At 45.1% G+C, this 18,304-nt stretch overlaps 1 protein-coding gene across 1 annotated transcript in view; it reads left to right on the top strand.

Moving 5' to 3' along the window:
- The first annotated feature begins 6,703 nt into the window (after positions 1–6,703).
- The window catches only part of LOC142317227 (guanine nucleotide-binding protein subunit alpha-11), a 69,545-nt gene continuing 57,944 nt past the window's right edge, over positions 6,704–18,304 (top strand). The window contains exon 1 of the mRNA XM_075353340.1: positions 6,704–7,041. Coding sequence (XP_075209455.1) covers positions 6,906–7,041 — 136 coding nt within the window. The 5' untranslated portion in view covers positions 6,704–6,905. The remainder of the gene's footprint in view (positions 7,042–18,304) is intronic.

Here is an 18,304-nt window from a genome sequence, read left to right as displayed (position 1 = left end):
CACATAAGCGCATGATGATATTACGACACCTTAAAAAACTGAAGGTAGATATCGCACTACTGCAGGAGACCCACCTGCAAAAAGAGGATTTTTTTCGTATGCAAAAATTATGGGTGGGGGCGGTAGTCGGGTCGGGATCCCAGGGAAGGAAGGCAGGGGTAATGATCTTAATAAATAAACACTTTACTCACGAAATAGTGTCCCAAGACAGTGATGATGGTGGGAGGTACATACATATCAAATTAACTAGCCCGCAGGGAGAGTTTAGCATACACAATATATACGCCCCTAATAACGAACAAAAAGCCTTCTTTGACTTTATCACCAACAAATTGGGAGTGGATGTAGACCCAAATAAGATAGTGGGGGGAGATTTTAATGCAGTAGTTTCGAAAGAGGAGGATAGGAGGTATGGCAAGGAACAAGGTAGGCAGAGTAGGAATACAAAGGGTTTGATGGCCAAATTACTGGAAGACACAAATCTGCAGGACAGTTGGAGAACGCAACACCCATATGAACGTGAATTTACACACTACTCACACCCACACGAAGCATGGTCAAGGATTGACTTTATGTTAGTAGACCAAAGACTCTGGCACAGGGTCAAGGATGTAGACATAGAGAACATGGTTATATCCGACCACAGCCCGGTGACCTTAGACTTAAATGACAGAATACAGAGGGGCTCGGATTATATATGGAGATTTCCATCATTCTTACTCAAAGATAAAGATTTTATTAAAACATTAAAGGAGTGGTGGGAGGAATATTGCGGCACTAACAGCGGGCACGAGGAAGAGGCAATGCTATTCTGGGAAACAGCGAAAGTAGTATTAAGGGGGAGACTGATGGGGCATGTAGCCAAAATCAGGAAACAGACGCAAAAACATTACCAGGAGGCAAGCACTAGTTTGAGAGAGAAATACACAAGGTACCTAGAAAACAAATCCCAAAAAGCAAAAGAAGAGTGGAAGGAAGCAAAACAAGAGTTTGACATGTGGGTAGGAAAACGAGAAGAACTAGTAAGGTCCCAGCAGGAGGTTGACTTGCACCGATTTGGCAATAAGGCAGGTAAACTGCTGGCTAACCTGGCAAAGGGAAGACGACCGTTGACGTTAATAGCTAGTATGACAAGACAGGATGAGACCAAATCGACGAATCCGCAGGAGATCAACCAGATCTTGGGGGAATACTATGCCAAACTATATAGTAAGGGGGATGAAAATGGAGAAGGAGGGAGGGAGTGGCTAAAGACATTAGGACTTACACAAATAACCGAGGACGAACTGACTAGACTGAACGCGGACATCACAATAGAGGAAGTGCAAACAACAATAGGAGAACTGAGTATACATAAAGCACCGGGGCCTGACGGGTTCAATGGGGAATTCTATAAAGTACTAAAGGAGGAAATATCACCAACGCTGACACGTATGTTTAATAAAATGTTATGGGGTACGGGAATGTCTAGCCACCTTAACACTGCATATATAAAACTTTTACCCAAGGGAGATAAAAATTTGGACAATCCAACGAATTATAGACCAATCTCACTAATCAACCAAGACCTTAAACTAGTGGCCAAATTGATGGCCAATCGATTGGCAGAGGTATTACCAAGGCTAATTTCTCCCGCCCAATCGGGGTTTGTAAAGGGGAGAGCAGCCGTGACGAATGTAAGAAAGGCCATGATAGTAATGGACGCCATCAGACACAGGGATCTACAAGGAGGGGAGTTGCCAGCCATGATCACGTTGGATGCTGAAAAAGCGTTTGATAATGTGCAGTGGCCATGGCTGGAAACAGTCCTAGATAATATGGGCTTCAGGGGAGCATTCAGAACATTTATAGGTATACTATATGCAAACCCTCAGGCAAGAGTGGCGACACCCGGATTTTTGTCACGACCCTTCTCTTTGACCAAAGGGACGAGACAGGGGTGCCCGCTGTCTCCTCTCTTGTTCAATCTAGCCATTGAGCCATTATCAAAAATGATCAATGGAGGAGATTGCTTTGAGGGCATTAACATCGGAACGGAAAAAGTACATTCAGCTCTATTCGCGGACGATATCATATTATTCATGAATACACCACAGAATGACCTTTTAAAAACAATACAACAGATAGAGAGATTTGGGTCTAAGGCAGGTTTTAAATTGAACAAGACAAAATGTGAAATACTGTTTCTGAATGAGCGAACCATGTCATCCCTGAAAACCTATGGAATAGGGGATAACATATGTGGGATACCGATAGCAAAAACCCACCTTAAATACCTGGGTATCCAGATGGGACGCCAGCCTGCCTCCATTTATGAATTAAACTTCAAACCGTTAATACAGAAAATTGAACGAGAGCTAAAGATGTGGGAGGGGCTGCCGCTATCCCTGCTAGGTAGAAACCACCTCTTAAAAATGATGAGTTTCTCGAAGCTGCTATACCCAATGCAGACTATCCCTATATTATTAAAGCATGCGGATGTAAATAGACTGAATAAAGCATTTACAAGCTTCCTATGGAAGAGAAAAAGACCAAGAGTTAGGGCGGAAAAACTAATGCTACCACTGGAAAAGGGAGGAATCAAGATGCCAAATGTGAGAGGCTACAACCTTGCATGCTTGATGAGGCACGTAATAGACTGGCTGAGGAAGACAAATAGCTATTCCAACATAAAATTGGAAAGTGAGTACTGTAGACCATGGGACTTGGGGGCAATATTACACACGTCATTAGCCAATATTCCGAGGAAAATTAAGCACTCCCTGGTATGTAGAGATATGATAATGGCGTGGAAAGCAGTGAGGAAAATGTTTAACCTGTCCTGATGAATCTCCAAATACCTAAATATCTGGAATTTTCCGGAATTCCCAGCAGGGAGGGAAAACAAACTATTTCTAGGATGGAGAAATAAGGGGATCGGTGGGGTGAAAGATCTGCTCCATGAAACGGAACATAGATGGTTGACCCTTGAGGAGATGGTGAACAGGTACGGGCTTTCTCCATTCCAAATCATACAATACAAACAGGTGGAAAAGGGAATAATGGGACTATTGAGGGATGTTAGAAAAGAACAGGTAATGAATGAAATGGACCAATTTATAATGAAGGATAAACAGGAGATTACTATCTCCTCCCTGTACAAAGATCTGAGAACAGCACTGGTACCACTGCACTCTGACCAGGTCTGGGGAGCGTGGGCACGACAACTAAAAGATACAGAGGCAGGGGAAAAGATACAGCAGGGATGGATGAGGATGAGGAAGGAGGTGATTAATGAGGGCTGGAGGGACACACAGTTTAGATTAATGCACAGAGCAATTTATGGTTTTAACATCCCCACCAAGCAGACGATGAATAAAATAGAACATTGCCCCAAATCTAAACAGCCGAAAACGGACTTATACCACGGAATTTGGCAGTGCCCAGAAAGTCAGAAATTTTGGGGAAAAATGAAGACACTTATAGAAAAAGTATGGGAAGTGGAAATGGAACTAGACCCAATGTTATGGATTTTCCACCACAGGACTAAAGAAAAGGAAGGAGGAGGAGATACACGGGGGACCACAACTCCAAGACTCTTCCATAATATTGCTATGATAGGGAAAAAGGCCCTACTACGTAGATGGCTCGAGGAATCTGTTCCATCAGAGGAAGAGGTGGTCAATCAGATTAAAAAGCTGCTCAATATTGAACAGTTGGAAGCCGAAAGAAATAAGGACGAACTAACGGGAAACTTTTTTAAAAAATGGAAGAGATTTATAGTACAACAGTATGGAGTTGCAGAAATATGGAAAGTGGTATCTCCTTTCACTAATACGGAATGGTATCTACTGGGAGACTTGCAAGGCACATTGGGAAAGCTGAAAATACACACGCAGTAGAGACACGACAGTAGAGCGAGACGAGGGTTTCAGAGAAATAGGGCTTCAAACGGGAATCAGAATATAGAGGAGCTGTGTGTTCTTTCGCGACTTATACCTGGTGTTCTGTGTATTAAAAATGTTGGGGGGGATAAAGTGGGAATAAAAGAGGGTGGGTTAAGACAAGGGTGGGTAAATTGGTAAGGTGAATTTATTCTTGTTCAAATGTTAGATATATTGTAATGATTCTGAAAACTGCAATAAAATTTGTGTTTAAAAAAAAAAAAAGAATAGTTTTGTATTGCTGTATTCTAAGGGCTATATCTTTTTTATTTTTTCACTGACGGAACTGTATGACAGCTTGTTTTTTCGCAGGACAAGATGACATTTTCAGAGGTATCATTTTTATTTCCATATGACTTTCTGATCGCAGTTTTTTTTACGGTGTTCACTGAAGGGGTTAACGAAATGTGCACTTTTTTAGTTAATTTATTTTTTACATAAATATATATATTTATTGAAAAAAACACATTATTTTTGTTCTTTTATTTTCAAATTTATTACAAATACTTTTTTAATTTTTTTACTTACTTTTTTACATGCTGCGATATCGGTATCGATATCGCTAGCGAGCGTACCCGCCCCCGTCGGTTGTGTGTCATGGGCAAATCGTTGCCCGTGGCGCACAACATCACTTACACCCGTCACACGGACTTACCTTCCCTGCGACAGCCGTCCAATAGCAGAGGAGGGGCGGAGATGAGCGGCTGGAACATGCCGCCCACCTCCTTCCTTCCTCATTGCCGGTGGAGGCAGGTAAGGAGATGTTCGTCGCTCCTGCGGTGTCACACATAGCGATGTGTGATGCCGCAGGAATGAGGAACAACATCGCTACTGACCAGACAACGATTTTTCATAAATAAACGACCTCTCTAAGACAAACGATTTTTGCCCCTTTTGCGCTCGTTGATCGTCGCTCCTTGGTGTCACATGCTGCGATGTCGCTAATGCCGCCGGATGTGTGTCACAAACACCGTGACCCCGACGATATATCGTTAGCGATGTCTCAGCGTGTAAATGGCCCTTTAGTCCCTATATGGGACATTACTTTTTATTCTTCTGACTACTCATACAATGTATTGTAATGCACCAGCAATACATTATACTGTCAGTGCAGCACTGACAGAAGCATCTGTAGATTATGCTCTTGAATGATCCCAGAGGATTCCTGTACCTTGTCGAGTAAGCTGAATCACAGTGCCTGTGCCCCCATGATTGCCTTGAAGTCCCTCATATGTCATGGGTCAGGAAGTCCTATCCAACCATGACAAAAGAGGGTTGTGAAGGGGTTAAAGGGAACCTGTTACCAGCTGTGGCCATCACCAGTGAGCCATTATATACAGCATTGCAGAATGCTGTATGCTGTATATAAGAGCCCTGGTTGCTATGTAGAATGTAAAAAACCAACTATATAATACTTACCTATGTAGCGGCCCAGGCAAATGGGCATCGCTGTTCTTGGTCTGGCAGATCGTTCTTGAGATTGGGTCACAGCTGCAAAGCTTAGGGTGGATGCTGTGGAGGAGAGGGAGGGGTTACTCTCCCTATCTCCTCCATTGTCAGTCTGTGCGTATATTGCACTGCACTTGGATAACATCTGAGTGCAGTTCGATGTTTCTCTCGCACCCATACACTTGAATGGGTGCGAGTGATACGGCTCTTGCAGATAATACCATCATGTTGTGATTTTTCCTCACTCAGATTAGGGCTGAGGAAAAAATCGCTGATCTGAGCTGCAGCATTGTCTAACATGGGGCTGAGTGCAATGCCAGATTTTCTCACATTGCACTCCTGCGAGTCATACACAAGTGTGACTCCAGCCTTATACAGAGCGGCCTGGGATCTTATATACAGCATATTAGCATGCTGTATGTAAGGGGTCACTGGTGGTGGTCGCAGCTCATAAGGGAAAAAACAGGTGACGGGTTCCCTTTAATAATAGGTTGTCATAACTCATAAAGCAATTTTATTTAAAGATATGGCTAGATAGGTGAAAGATAAACACTACGTATATAATACATAGATATTCTATAGCTGTATAGAATAGATATCCTGCAGATATATACTGTCCCACTCCAAACATATTATACTTTTGCACCCTTTGATGCCTTTCATGTGGCACTAACGGGTGTTTTAGTCTGGGTTTACCTAATAAATAATTTATAAAAAAAAGGTGTGGCAGACAGCTGCAGGCTGGTATTAGCAGGCTGGCAAAGTCCATGGTTATTGGGCCCTCCCCAGCCTAAAAATACCATCCTGCAGCTGCCACAGAAGTGATGTTTATAGTGTGATTGCCAGTACTGGTGGTTATGAAGTGTAGTGATACCAGGCCACAGCACATTATGTACCACTTGTACCCACCATCATGCCCATGTCTGGTATGTGCGTGAGCTGTGGTCCAGGGGACAGAGCTTATTCCTGAAGAAATGACCATTTACTTTGTACCTGCAGTAGGATTAGGAAAGCAGAGAGTATACAATTGGATAAACACAGCAACTACTGACTAGTAAGAAAAAATGAGTCAGAAACTAACAGGCTGCTGAACCACGGCAGCCATGCTAGGCCATAGCCTAGGCCATGATTGCTATGGTAACCGTGTCAGTACAGCGCCATCCTTAAGCTACCCAGAACTCCTCGCGCCTACGCCCCAGTATCTACGGGAAGAGACAACCAACCCTGACGTGCAGAACGTCCCTCCCAGCCAGAAGACGTGTGACACCCAGCCCCCTGATTGGTCGGCCGGGCTGCCTTGTACGGAGTGCTTTCTGACAGGGTTAGGTTGTGGCTGCTCCGGGGGCTCAGAAAGCGGAAACCCGGTCACGGCCAGGCAGGGAGGGGAAGTGTCTGGTGTCCGCCCCCTCCCTCCTCCTGTATCCTCGGCTGGATGCTTGGCGCCCTGTAAGGAGGCTCGGACACCGGGGCGGTGAGTAAGTGTCCCCCGGGTGGGAGAGGCCCCCGGTGCGGGCCGTGCTGCCGGGGGAAGGGATGACTCTGGACTCCATGATGGCCTGCTGTCTGAGTGAGGAGGTGAAGGAATCCAAGAGGATCAACGCCGAGATCGAGAAGAAAATCAAGAGGGACAAGAAGGAATCTCGGCGAGAGCTGAAGCTGCTGCTGCTAGGTACTGTGCTGGGGAGGGAAGGTGACAGCGGGCAGGGGCACACTGCCAGCGAGGGGCTCAGCCCATGATCCACTGGCTACATGATATTGGGATGCTCCCTATGGGAAATAGGCTGCTGGCAGGTGAGGACACGTACAGGGTGTCGGGTGGGGTGCCTACAATGTATGGAGGGGGGTCCAGCCATCACCTTGCTGATGGTGTCAGGTGGGGTGCCTACAATGTATGGAGGGGTCCAGCCATCACCTTGCTGATGGTGTCAGGTGGGGTGCCTACAGTGCAGACTGGCAATGTATGGAGGGGGTCCAGCCATCACCTTGCTGATGGTGTCAGGTGGGGTGCCTACAGTGCAGACTGGCAATGTATGGAGGGGCCCAGCCATTACCTTGCTGATGGTGTCAGGTGGGGTGCCTACAGTGCAGACTGGCAATGTATGGAGGGGGTCCAGCCATCACCTTGCTGATGGTGTCAGGTGGGGTGCCTACAGTGCAGACTGGCAATGTATGGAGGGGTCCAGCCATCACCTTGCTGATGGTGTCAGGTGGGGTGCCTACAATGTATGGAGGGGTCCAGCCGTCACCTTGCTGATGGTGTCAGGTGGGGTGCCTACAGTGCAGACTGGCAATGTATGGAGGGGTCCAGCCATCACCTTGCTGATGGTGTCAGGTGGGGTGCCTACAGTGCAGACTGGCAATGTATGGAGGGGGTCCAGCCGTCACCTTGCTGATGGTGTCAGGTGGGGTGCCTACAGTGCAGACTGGCAATGTATGGAGGGGTCCAGCCATTACCTTGGTGATGGTGTCAGGTGGGGTGCCTACAGTGCAGACTGGCAATGTATGGAGGGGCCCAGCCATCACCTTGCTGATGGTGTCAGGTGGGGTGCCTACAGTGCAGACTGGCAATGTATGGAGAGGTCCAGCCGTCACCTTGCTGATGGTGTCAGGTGGGGTGCCTACAGTGCAGACTGGAAATGTATGGAGGGGTCCAGCCGTCACCTTGCTGATGGTGTCGGGTGGGGTGCCTACAGTGCAGACTGGCAATGTATGGAGGGGTCCAGCCATCACCTTGCTGATGGTGTCAGGTGGGGTGCCTACAGTGCAGACTGGCAATGTATGGAGGGGGTCCAGCCGTCACCTTGCTGATGGTGTCAGGTGGGGTGCCTACAGTGCAGACTGGCAATGTATGGAGGGGGTCCAGCCGTCACCTTGCTGATGGTGTCAGGTGGGGTGCCTACAGTGCAGACTGGCAATGTATGGAGGGGTCCAGCCGTCACCTTGGTGGTCCCAGGACCAAACTTGTACTGCTTGTGTAGATTAAGGCTCCTAGAAGGATATTACTGGGCGGCACCACTAAGGTCCATATAATCGCATTCCAATCCATCATAGCCTGATGGTGACTATTGCGTATCAGTAAGCACATCCACCTCCTGTGCTGAGAGCCGCAGAGGTGTGCAAAGCCCTAAATGATCTATTCCCCTACACTGTCCTATACAGTGCCTGTGAGATCGCCCCTTCAGTTACTAGTGTATGCATCCATCTACGACAGGACTAATGATGAGCACTGCCTGTGAGTCCTCATGTCCCTCTCCCCTGAGTGATTAAAGCTCTGCTCACATTTACTTTGGCTCTTTTCTATCTTTTTTTTTTTTTTTTTTGCCCTGGGTGTTAAATGTTATATTATTTCCACAAAAACATAAAAAAAAATTCTAAAGGTGGCCATAGAACATAGATATTGGCTGAGCACACCTTGTGGCTCCTAGCTGTTTCATTGCTGCAAGAAAAGCGTATCCGGTATGATGAAATCCAAAGTTCTCCATCCTTCTTGAGAATATGTACCTTCACGGGTAAGTTGGGACACATCTGTTCATAATAAATGGTCCTTCCCTCCAAAATAGTTATGATAGACGTACAGTCACTTATACACTGGAGATCAAAATTAGAGAACACAATTTCTTAAATGTTAAGGTCATTGTGTCGTCCGTGATTATATCCTAACATGAGTAAACTAGCAGGATTTTCATAAATTTAATTTATTGTAAAGCACAAAATAAAAATGTAAATGAGATAAATGTAAGAGATTACAAATCCAAATTAGAGAACAATTTCAGATCCCTGCAAGTTATTGGTGTTAATCTGGCACCTGGTGCTAAATTCCTTAATTATGTGACAAACCCTATTTAAGGCCGGAGTCACAATTGCAAGTGAATTGTGCATGACTCGCATCGCACGGCCGCACACTCTACGGACACAAGCATCTCAGCTGCATAGACATACATGCAGCCGACCCGTTCCTGTCAGGAGAGTATGCAGCCGTCCAGGGGATGTGATGCGAATCACGCACGAGTCACTCGCAAGTGTGACTCTGCCCTAACTGGCAGCCTAACTTTCCAGGTTGCACAAACTTTGTAAAAATGGTATGCCATTCCAAAGTGACTGATATCCTCCAGCAGCAGGTTGTCCAGATGAAGTCCAAAGGGATGACCCTATCAGCCATAGCAAGAGAAGTTAGTCGTTCAAAGTCTGTGATTTCAAGAATATTGTTTTCTTACAATATCACAAACTTTCAAGTCCCCCAAAAAGGCTGGTCACCCTCACAAGAGAGGACAGGATAATTCGAAGAATCTCCATGGGTAATTGTTTCAACACTGCAGATGGAATTGCTCGCCAGTTCAGCACTGAACAGGATAAGGATATGTTTTGTCATACAATGTCACGACCTTTAAGAGCATTTGGACTGAAAGCCCACTCTGCAGTGACCAAACCTCTCATTAGCAGAAAGAATAAAAAGGCTAGACTCTCCTTTGGTGAGGAGCATGTTGTGTGGACAGAGTAGAAGGGTCCATAGTTCATTTTAGTGATGAAAGCAAGTTTTAATTTATTTGTGTCTGATTGGAAATATTATATTCGTCAATAAACTGGGGAAAGGTGGAGTGTGTTAAGTCAGTGAAAGGTGGTGGTGGAAGTGTCATGGTCTGGGGAATGTTTTCTCCAGTAGAAGTTGGACCTCTCATACACCTAATGGGAGAGTGAATGCAAGTGTGTATCAGAACCTTCTTCAACAACACGTGGTTCCTTACTTGTGTTCATCACGCCAATAAGCCAGCAATTTTCATGCAGGACAATGCCCCCTGTCACACAGCAAAACGGGTAAAGCAGTTCCTTGAAACAGAAAACAATGACATGGCCAGCCCAGAGTCCTCATCTAAACCCAATATAACACCTCTGGAAAATCCTTGGTGACAAAGTTATGGGCAAGAAACCTGCAACAGTCCAAGAACTGTGGAAGAGCCTGGAAGAAGAGTGGACCGAAATCACACCAGAGCAGTGTGAGAGACTAGTGCAGTCCTGTGGCTGTAGATGAGCTCACTCAAAGCAAAGGCCTGTACACTTCCTAATTTAGTTATAATCTTTCTTTGTGCTGCAGTCATTGTTTTTCTCAAATTATGATCATCACGTTTTGGGAAAAATAAAGGTTTTATGGTGATAAACTTTGGATCTTTTGTAACACACTGTTCTAGTGGCATGGTGTACCCCTTATAAAAAAAACCAAAACCTTCAAATGGTGATCAATGTAGATTACATTATTTCTTAAAAAAAAAGCAAGTGATCATACATTGTTCTCTAATTCTGTTCTCCAGTGTATGTGCAGATGAATAATTGCAAAATGACCTATTGTTTAACCCCTTCCCATCATACATCGGGTGCATGGATATGGGGTGGACTCAAGGGACTGATCCAACTCCATACACTGCAGCTGAGTGCGGTTTCTAAGTGGTTTGATCCTGGGGGAATCCATAAAGGTTCCCATTGTCATCGCCCATGAAGCCCAGCCTGTGGCCGAGCTTCATAGGAGATTAATTTCACTATATACTGTGCAATACTAAGGAATCGGATAAGCACTGGCTGACTCTACGGGAAACCAAGCATATGTAAGAAGGATATAAAAAATTAATAGTTGAGATTTCACCCTTCCAATCTGTAAATAAAGAATTCTTATATAAAATGATCACATTTGGGTTTTTCCTTGTAAAAGTCTGATCTATGAAAAATGTAAAATTTATTTTTTCCATGAAGAAAAAGAAGTCTGAATTGCCTTTTTTCGGTCCCCACACATCCCAAAAAATTCAATAGAAAGGTATCACAAGTTAACGTTGCTTAGATCTTACAATGGTACCCATAAAAACTGCAGCTCGCCACACAGAAAACTGCCTCCATCAAATGACGAATAAATAGAAAATGTTCATGTCACAAAATGGTGACACCAATTTTATTTTTTTAACCAGTAGAATAAAAACCCCTATATAAATTAGATATTTTTGTAATCCTACTGATCTGAATAATCAGGTCATTCTTTATAGACAACATAAAAAGGAAAAGGAATAAATATGGTGGAATTGTGGGGTTTTTATCGCTTGGTTTTCAGTGTATTTTAAGGGTAATAGAGTAGTGTAATTCATAAAATCAGCCCACATATGTCCTTATTGACTGACACTGGCAAAAATGAACTCCTATGGGAGGAATTGTTCATGTTTAACATGATTTTTATTGTTTTTCTGTTGTAATTACAGATATTTATTTCTTGCAATTTTCGCTATGCTTAATATTAGACTAATAGTTCCTGGTCTCTAGAGATGACTTTTAAGCAGTTTAATAATCACAGACAGCATTATAATGACCAGTAACAACTTTATATACATTAAATGTCATCCACCATACATCATTTGCTATAGATCTCCTCCTCCTCCTCCTCCTCCTCTTGCACAATGACGTCGGCACATATTACAGAATATGCCTAGAAAACGCTCCCATGGAAGAATGAGAAGTCAGTGAGCAAGTAGGCTTAGGCTAAGTTCACATTTCCGTTGATTTGTATCAGTCACATGCGTCGCTTGACGCATGTGACTGATGCGCTGTTCAACGCTGTCCAACGGATGACAAAGAACAGAATTCTTTGTCGGATTCCGTTGTGTGCGGGGGGCGGAGTTCTGGGGCAGAGCCGAGCGGGGGGCGGGGCCAGGCGCTGAGGATGTCAGTGGAAGTTCTGCGGTCTGCATGGCTGGGGACAGGTGAGTGTATCTGTGAGTGAGTGAGTGTGTGTATGTGTATGTATGTATGTATGTGTGTGCACATGCAAAGTGCGGGAGGGGGCGGAGCCGAGCGGGGGGCGGGGCCAGGCGCTGAGGATGTCAGTAGAAGTGCTGCGGTCTGCATGGCTGGGGACAGGTGAGTGTATGTGTGAGTGAGTGTGTGTATGTGCATGTATGTATGTATGTGTGTGTGTGTGCACATGCAAAGTGCGGGAGGGGGCGGAGCCGAGCAGGGGGCGGGGCCAGGCGAGGGTGTCAGTGCTTGTCTGCATGGCTGGGGACAGGTGTGTGTGTGTGTACATACATGTGCGGAGTGCGGGAGGGGGCGGGGCCGAGCGGGGAAGTGTCGGCCTCCCTGCACACGTAACCAGCCTAAATATCGGGTAACAGCAAAGCACCCGATGTTTACCTTGGTTACCCGATATTTACCTTGGTTACGGGCCTACACCGCTTAGCGCTGGCTCCTTGCACCGTAACCAGGGTAAATATCGGGTAACCAACCAAAGCTGGTGACGTGTGCAGGGAGCCAGAGAGCATGCGCAGCGAAATCCGACGGATCTCGCTGCTCAAAAAACGTTACATGCTGCGTTCCTCCCGCCCGGCGGTCAGTCGTTCCACGACTGATCAGTCGGGCGGAGGGTGCAACGCAGCATCATCAGTCACAATCCGCTGCTCATACAAGTCTATGGGAGCAGCGGAATCCGCTAAACGGATTCCGCTGTTTACAAGAGCAGCGGATTGTGACTGATAGATTTTAGCGGAAATGTGAACTTAGCCTTACATGCCCTAAGTCAGTGCTGGGTCATAATGAGTCCTGCAGAAAATGGAAGTGTGAACGGAGGCTAATGGGAACCATATTTCTATTGGAAACAAGGGATCCCACATCCTGCCCTCGCTTAGGATTGTAGACTGAGGGTTGGGAAATCAGCAGATTGTGCTGGCGTTCATCCAATGTCTGTGACCTGTTCAAGACCAATACATCGGGATCTGTCTCAGGAATGATCCTCTCCTCTTAATTTACCGTATTTTCCGGTGTATAAGACGACCCTCAACTTCTCCAGTTAAATGTCCCCATTGTTTAGTAAAGTCCCCTGCAATAATGTCCCCATTTTTTAGTATTGCCCTCCTACCGGTTTCCTTCTTGTCCCCTTTTACACCGTTGTTTATACACAATAAAAGATATTCTCACCTGTCCTCCGTGCCCGCCGTGTCTCCAGCTACTTCTTGCAGTCTGCAGACATATAGACCCCTCCTTGATAGCGTCCGGTGTACGGAGCAGCGGGTGCCGGATGTCATGGTTTTACTGCAGTTGAATGCTTTACGATGCCACAAAGCATTCAACTGCAGTAAAGACATGACAACATTCTGCAGCGACGGCTCCGTGCATCGGACGCTAGCACGGAGGGGTCAGTGTGCCTCCGGACTGCAAGAAGCAGCTAAAGGCAACACTGGAACGGAGGGCAGGTGAGTATCTTTTATGGTGTATAAACAACGGCAGTAAAGCCATGACTGCACCGTGCACCACCATATAAGACGACCCCAAGTTTTGAGAAGATTTTCAGGGGGTAAAAAGTAGTCTTATATGCCAGAAAATAAGGTAGTCAGTTGGATGGATCTATGTGGCCAATCGTTAGTTATCTTGTAATAAGGGATGACTTTAGGTTTTCCATGTGAAGCCAGGTTACCACAATATTTGTCAGGTTGGGCGTTTAATGTTTGATTGTGAAGAAATGAATTGTTTGAGGTGACTGTCATTGCGCCATGTGTAGGGCGTTAAATAAGGTATCCCACAAACGAGCTTTGCCTCTGTTCTTCCCAGTGAGGGTGGGTTTAGATGGAGCAGAGATTATGGTTGTGCTTTGTTGTTGCTCCATTTATTGTGTGGCGTTGATTGGTTCTCCCTAATCGCTGTACTTGGCCTTCTCCAACAGCCTCGTAGAGACTTCCGGGATCTCCAAGGGGCGTTCCTGATCACTGCTTTATTTATATTTGGGACTTTTGATCTAGTTGTTGTTGGGTGCCCTAGCAACGTGACATGAGACATTAGATTTGTGTTCTTCTGGTCCTCTTTGGCAATTGGTCTTCACTTCTGTGCCTGGCATCTTCATCTCTTCTTGCGATAAACCTTACATGATGCCAGACCAAGGCAGTGCAGATTGAGTTGCTGCTTTCCATTGCACATGTATCCTGTGGATCTAGTTAAAAGGGAACCTGTATTGTCATAAAACACTATTAACTTGCAGATGTGGGGGTTAATCAGCAGGTTAACAGCATTTTGAGACTGTGCGGCTGCCGCACTGCGAGTCCTGCTGCCACGAGGACATTTTTTATTTCTCCTAACAGCTTTGGACTTTCATAGATGCGCGGCTTCAATCACTCCTCAGTGTATAGTGAGTGGCGGCTGTAACCAGGCCCCTGGCACTGACTGCCAGCTCTGTACTGTGAGCTGGCAGTCAGTGCTGGGCTGTTGTGACTGAAAGCCCCAGGCTGCCGGGAGGAATTAAGATCATTGTGTCCTGGCAGCGGGGCAGTAGCCGTATGGTGTCAGAATGCTATTAACCTGTAGATATGAGGTTAATCTGCAGGTCAGCAGCGTTCTTAATGGTGGTGTGTTGTTGTGTGTTTTTACATGATGGGTTCTCTTTAATGTCATTTCACCAATCTTTAGTCAAAGGAGTGCTTATAAGAGATCTTGTCCCCGATCATTGGCCCGTGTAAACATAGATCACCTTTCAGCCAACGAGTACACAACGTGCTTACTCATTTTGCTGAATGGATCATTCTCTGCAGCATATTACCCTTTGGTAACAAGTGATGTGCTGCTAACAATATGCAAAGTGTATAGGGAACAGTTGATCATATTAATGATTGTTGGATCCCCACGGAGACACGGAGGTGACGAGTCTCATAGTTGTCCAGTGAGCTGTGCGCTTAGCATCATTGCCTAAGGGGATGGCAATACAGGTGGCATTTGCCGATCACTTCCTAATGGCTTGGACCCCACAGATCCCAGGAGCGGGCTCTGCAGAGTCCCATGTGGAGGGAACTGATATGCGCATGCGTGACATCTCTGTTCAGATAGGACCCTGGTTTAGGACCCCAAATTCCCTCCGATTTTGTTAATACGCGCTGAGTTGCAATAAGATGTAATAATTAGAAAACCGAATTTAAACAGTAGTTAATTTTCTGCTAACACTTTCCTGCGAAGTTCCTTTTCCGTCCATATTAGAGGACATTGTGGCCATGCATAAGAAATGAATATGCTGTTTATTTGGTGTAAAGAATTGAGAAAACCAAGAAAATCTGCAGCACTTGATTACAAATCATGCTAAAATAATGCATGCAAACTCTAGTTACTGGACCGAAAGGATCCTACATTTCACACTGACGTCCTTGTCACCTCTAGCCGGCATGTATGGCCTCCTGGGTTACCTCTCCCAATATAGGGGCTGTAGTTCTGAACTCCAGACGTGGCCTTTTACAGTTTGTGATTTTCAGCAGTTATTGGAAAGTGTAGGATTGGTGTGATGCAATTCCCCTGTAATACCTGTGCATGGCACTACCAAGAATGGAATTGCTGCGAGTCTCTGCTTGGCACAGCTTAGGGACTACATTGACTTGTTTCAGCGTGGCTTGTCCTATGCACTAGGCTGGCTGCAATGAATTGAAATCTCTTTATGCTGGCTTGCTGCTTTTTGGGGCACTTTTCGTCCTGTTAGCAACTGTACATCTTTTTAATTTTTCTTTCCTAAAGACATGGGTATATTGTGGGTCTGGTTTGGCTGCCATTCATGTCAATGGAGGCATGTGTATTGCCCGGCTTATATCTTTCCATGTTTTATGTAGGGTCAGCAAATCCTAATCCCATTGTTAGGCCCATGGGTAGTATAATACATGAGTGTGGATTTTTAGTAGCACTATTTTAGAGGAAAGCCCTTTTACAATTTTGCCGATTAGAAAAGTATACCCCAAACAGTTCCTGTAAGGCTGCTTTCACACTACGTTTTTTTAACATGCGTCCTGAACGTTTTTTTAACGCAAAAGCGGATCCAGTGCAAATACATTTTCATTTCAATGCATTTGCAATGGACTCGCGTCAACATTCGTTCACATGTGTTTGCGTGCGTTATAGTGAGGATCCAGCGACTTGCAGTTTTTTTTAACTTTTTTCAAAAACGCTACTTGTAGCGTTTTTGAGCTGCGTCCAAATACTGCAAATTGCTGGATCTTGACTATACTGCACGCAAACGCATGTGAATGCCGGCATGCTGATAGACAGGATCCTGCTTGCCCTACTGAGCATGCCAAGAAAACCAGCCTCCGTGATCAGTCTCCCTCTGTCCCCCTCCCTCTCTCCCCCTCCTGAGAGCTGCGGAGGCTCGTAACCAAGGTAAACATTGGGTAACTTGCTTGGATACCCAATGTTTACTTTGGTTACGTGTGCAGGGAGCCCGGCTCTTAGCAGCTGCAGACGCTCGTAACCAAGGTAAATATCGGGTAACTTGCTTGGATACCCGATGTTTACATTGGTTATGAGCCTCCGCAGCTGTCAGATGCCGGCTCCCAGTCTGTCACGTTCAGTTTACCTCACTCCCGATCACATAACTCCAATGCCCGCCCATAAACTTCAAGTGACAGGATCCTGCAAAATAACACTTGCGTTTGCATGCGTTTTTCTTTGTAAAAACAGGATCCGCTTTTACAGCAAAAAAACGTTCATGACGTATGTTAAAAAAAATGTAGTGTGAAAGCAGCCTTAAACACAAAACCGGAAAGTAGTCTCCCTCCCCCGCTCCAGAGCTGGCTCTGTGATATGGCTTTCTGTGTTTTGGCTGCAGCACTGACATCATGTCCATAGCCTACATCATCACTGCATCCAATCTCTGAGCTGCCAATGTAGGTGCCACAAAAGCCGCTGGGCTCAGTGATGAGCTGCACCGTCAATGTGAGCTGTTGGCGTGATGTCACTACTGCAGCCAAAACAGAGCAAAGCAGTGTCGGGGAACTGGCGGCGGAGGGAGAGTACTATTTGGCTCTGTTTTATTTACATTTCAGGAATCATTTCAGGTCAACGTTTCTCAAAGCAGAAAACGCCTTTTAACGCTATACACAGGACCTAGTACAAAACAAAACTAAACCCTGGGCTATCTATGTTCTTGTGTGGACCTTAACCCCTTAGTGACGGAGCTAATTTTCACCTTAATGACCAGACCAAATTTTGCAATTCTGACCAGTGTCACTTCATGAGGTGTTAACTCTGGATCGCTTCAACGGATTCCGGTGATTCTGAGATTGTTTTTTCGTCACATATTGAACTTCATGTTAGTACAGAATTTTGGACAATATTTTTTTGGGTTCATTTATAAAAAAAAATAAAATTGAATTTTGGCAACAATTTTGAAAAATCTGCAATTATCAACTTTTGAATTTTTATACCATTAAACCAGAGAGTTCTGTGACACAAAATAGTTAATAAATAACATTTCCCACTTGTCTACTTTACATCAGCGCGATTTTGGAAACAATTTTTTTTTTGTTAGGAAGTTAGAAGAGTTCAGAGTTCATCAGCAATTTCTCATTTTTACATCAAAATTTAGAAAAACATTTTTTTAGGGACCACATCACATTTCAAGTGACTTTGAGAGGCCTAGGTGACAGAAAATACCCAAAAGTAACCCCATTCTAAAAACTGCCCCCCCCCCCCCTCAAAGTACTCAAAACCACATCCGAGAAGTTTATTATCCCTTCAGGTGCTTCGCAGGAACTAAAGCGATGTGGAATGAAAAAAAGCAAAATATAAAATTTGACCTAAAAATGTTGCTCTACTCCAAATTTATTCACATTTAGAAGAAATAACACAACAAAATGGAACCCAAAACTTATTACCCACTTTCTTATGAGCGCGCCGATACCCCACATGTGGTAAGAAACCTCTGTTTGGACAAATAGGCGGGCCTGGAACAGAAGGAGCAATATTTGAATTTTGGAAAGAAAATTTGGCTGAAATAGATTGCGGGCACCATGTTGCATTTACAGGTCCGCTAAGGTACCTAAACAGAAGAAAACCCTCACAAGTGATGCCATTTTGGAAACTAGACCTCTCAAGGCTTCTATCTAGGGATATAGTGAGCATTTGTGACCCACAGGTACTTCACAGATTTTGATAACATTACGTTGTGA

Source organism: Anomaloglossus baeobatrachus, chromosome 1, assembly GCF_048569485.1.
Source record: "Anomaloglossus baeobatrachus isolate aAnoBae1 chromosome 1, aAnoBae1.hap1, whole genome shotgun sequence".
NCBI classification, from domain to species: domain Eukaryota; kingdom Metazoa; phylum Chordata; class Amphibia; order Anura; family Aromobatidae; genus Anomaloglossus; species Anomaloglossus baeobatrachus.
Note: the sequence above shows the minus strand (reverse complement) of the source record. Positions and strands in the feature narration are given on the sequence as shown.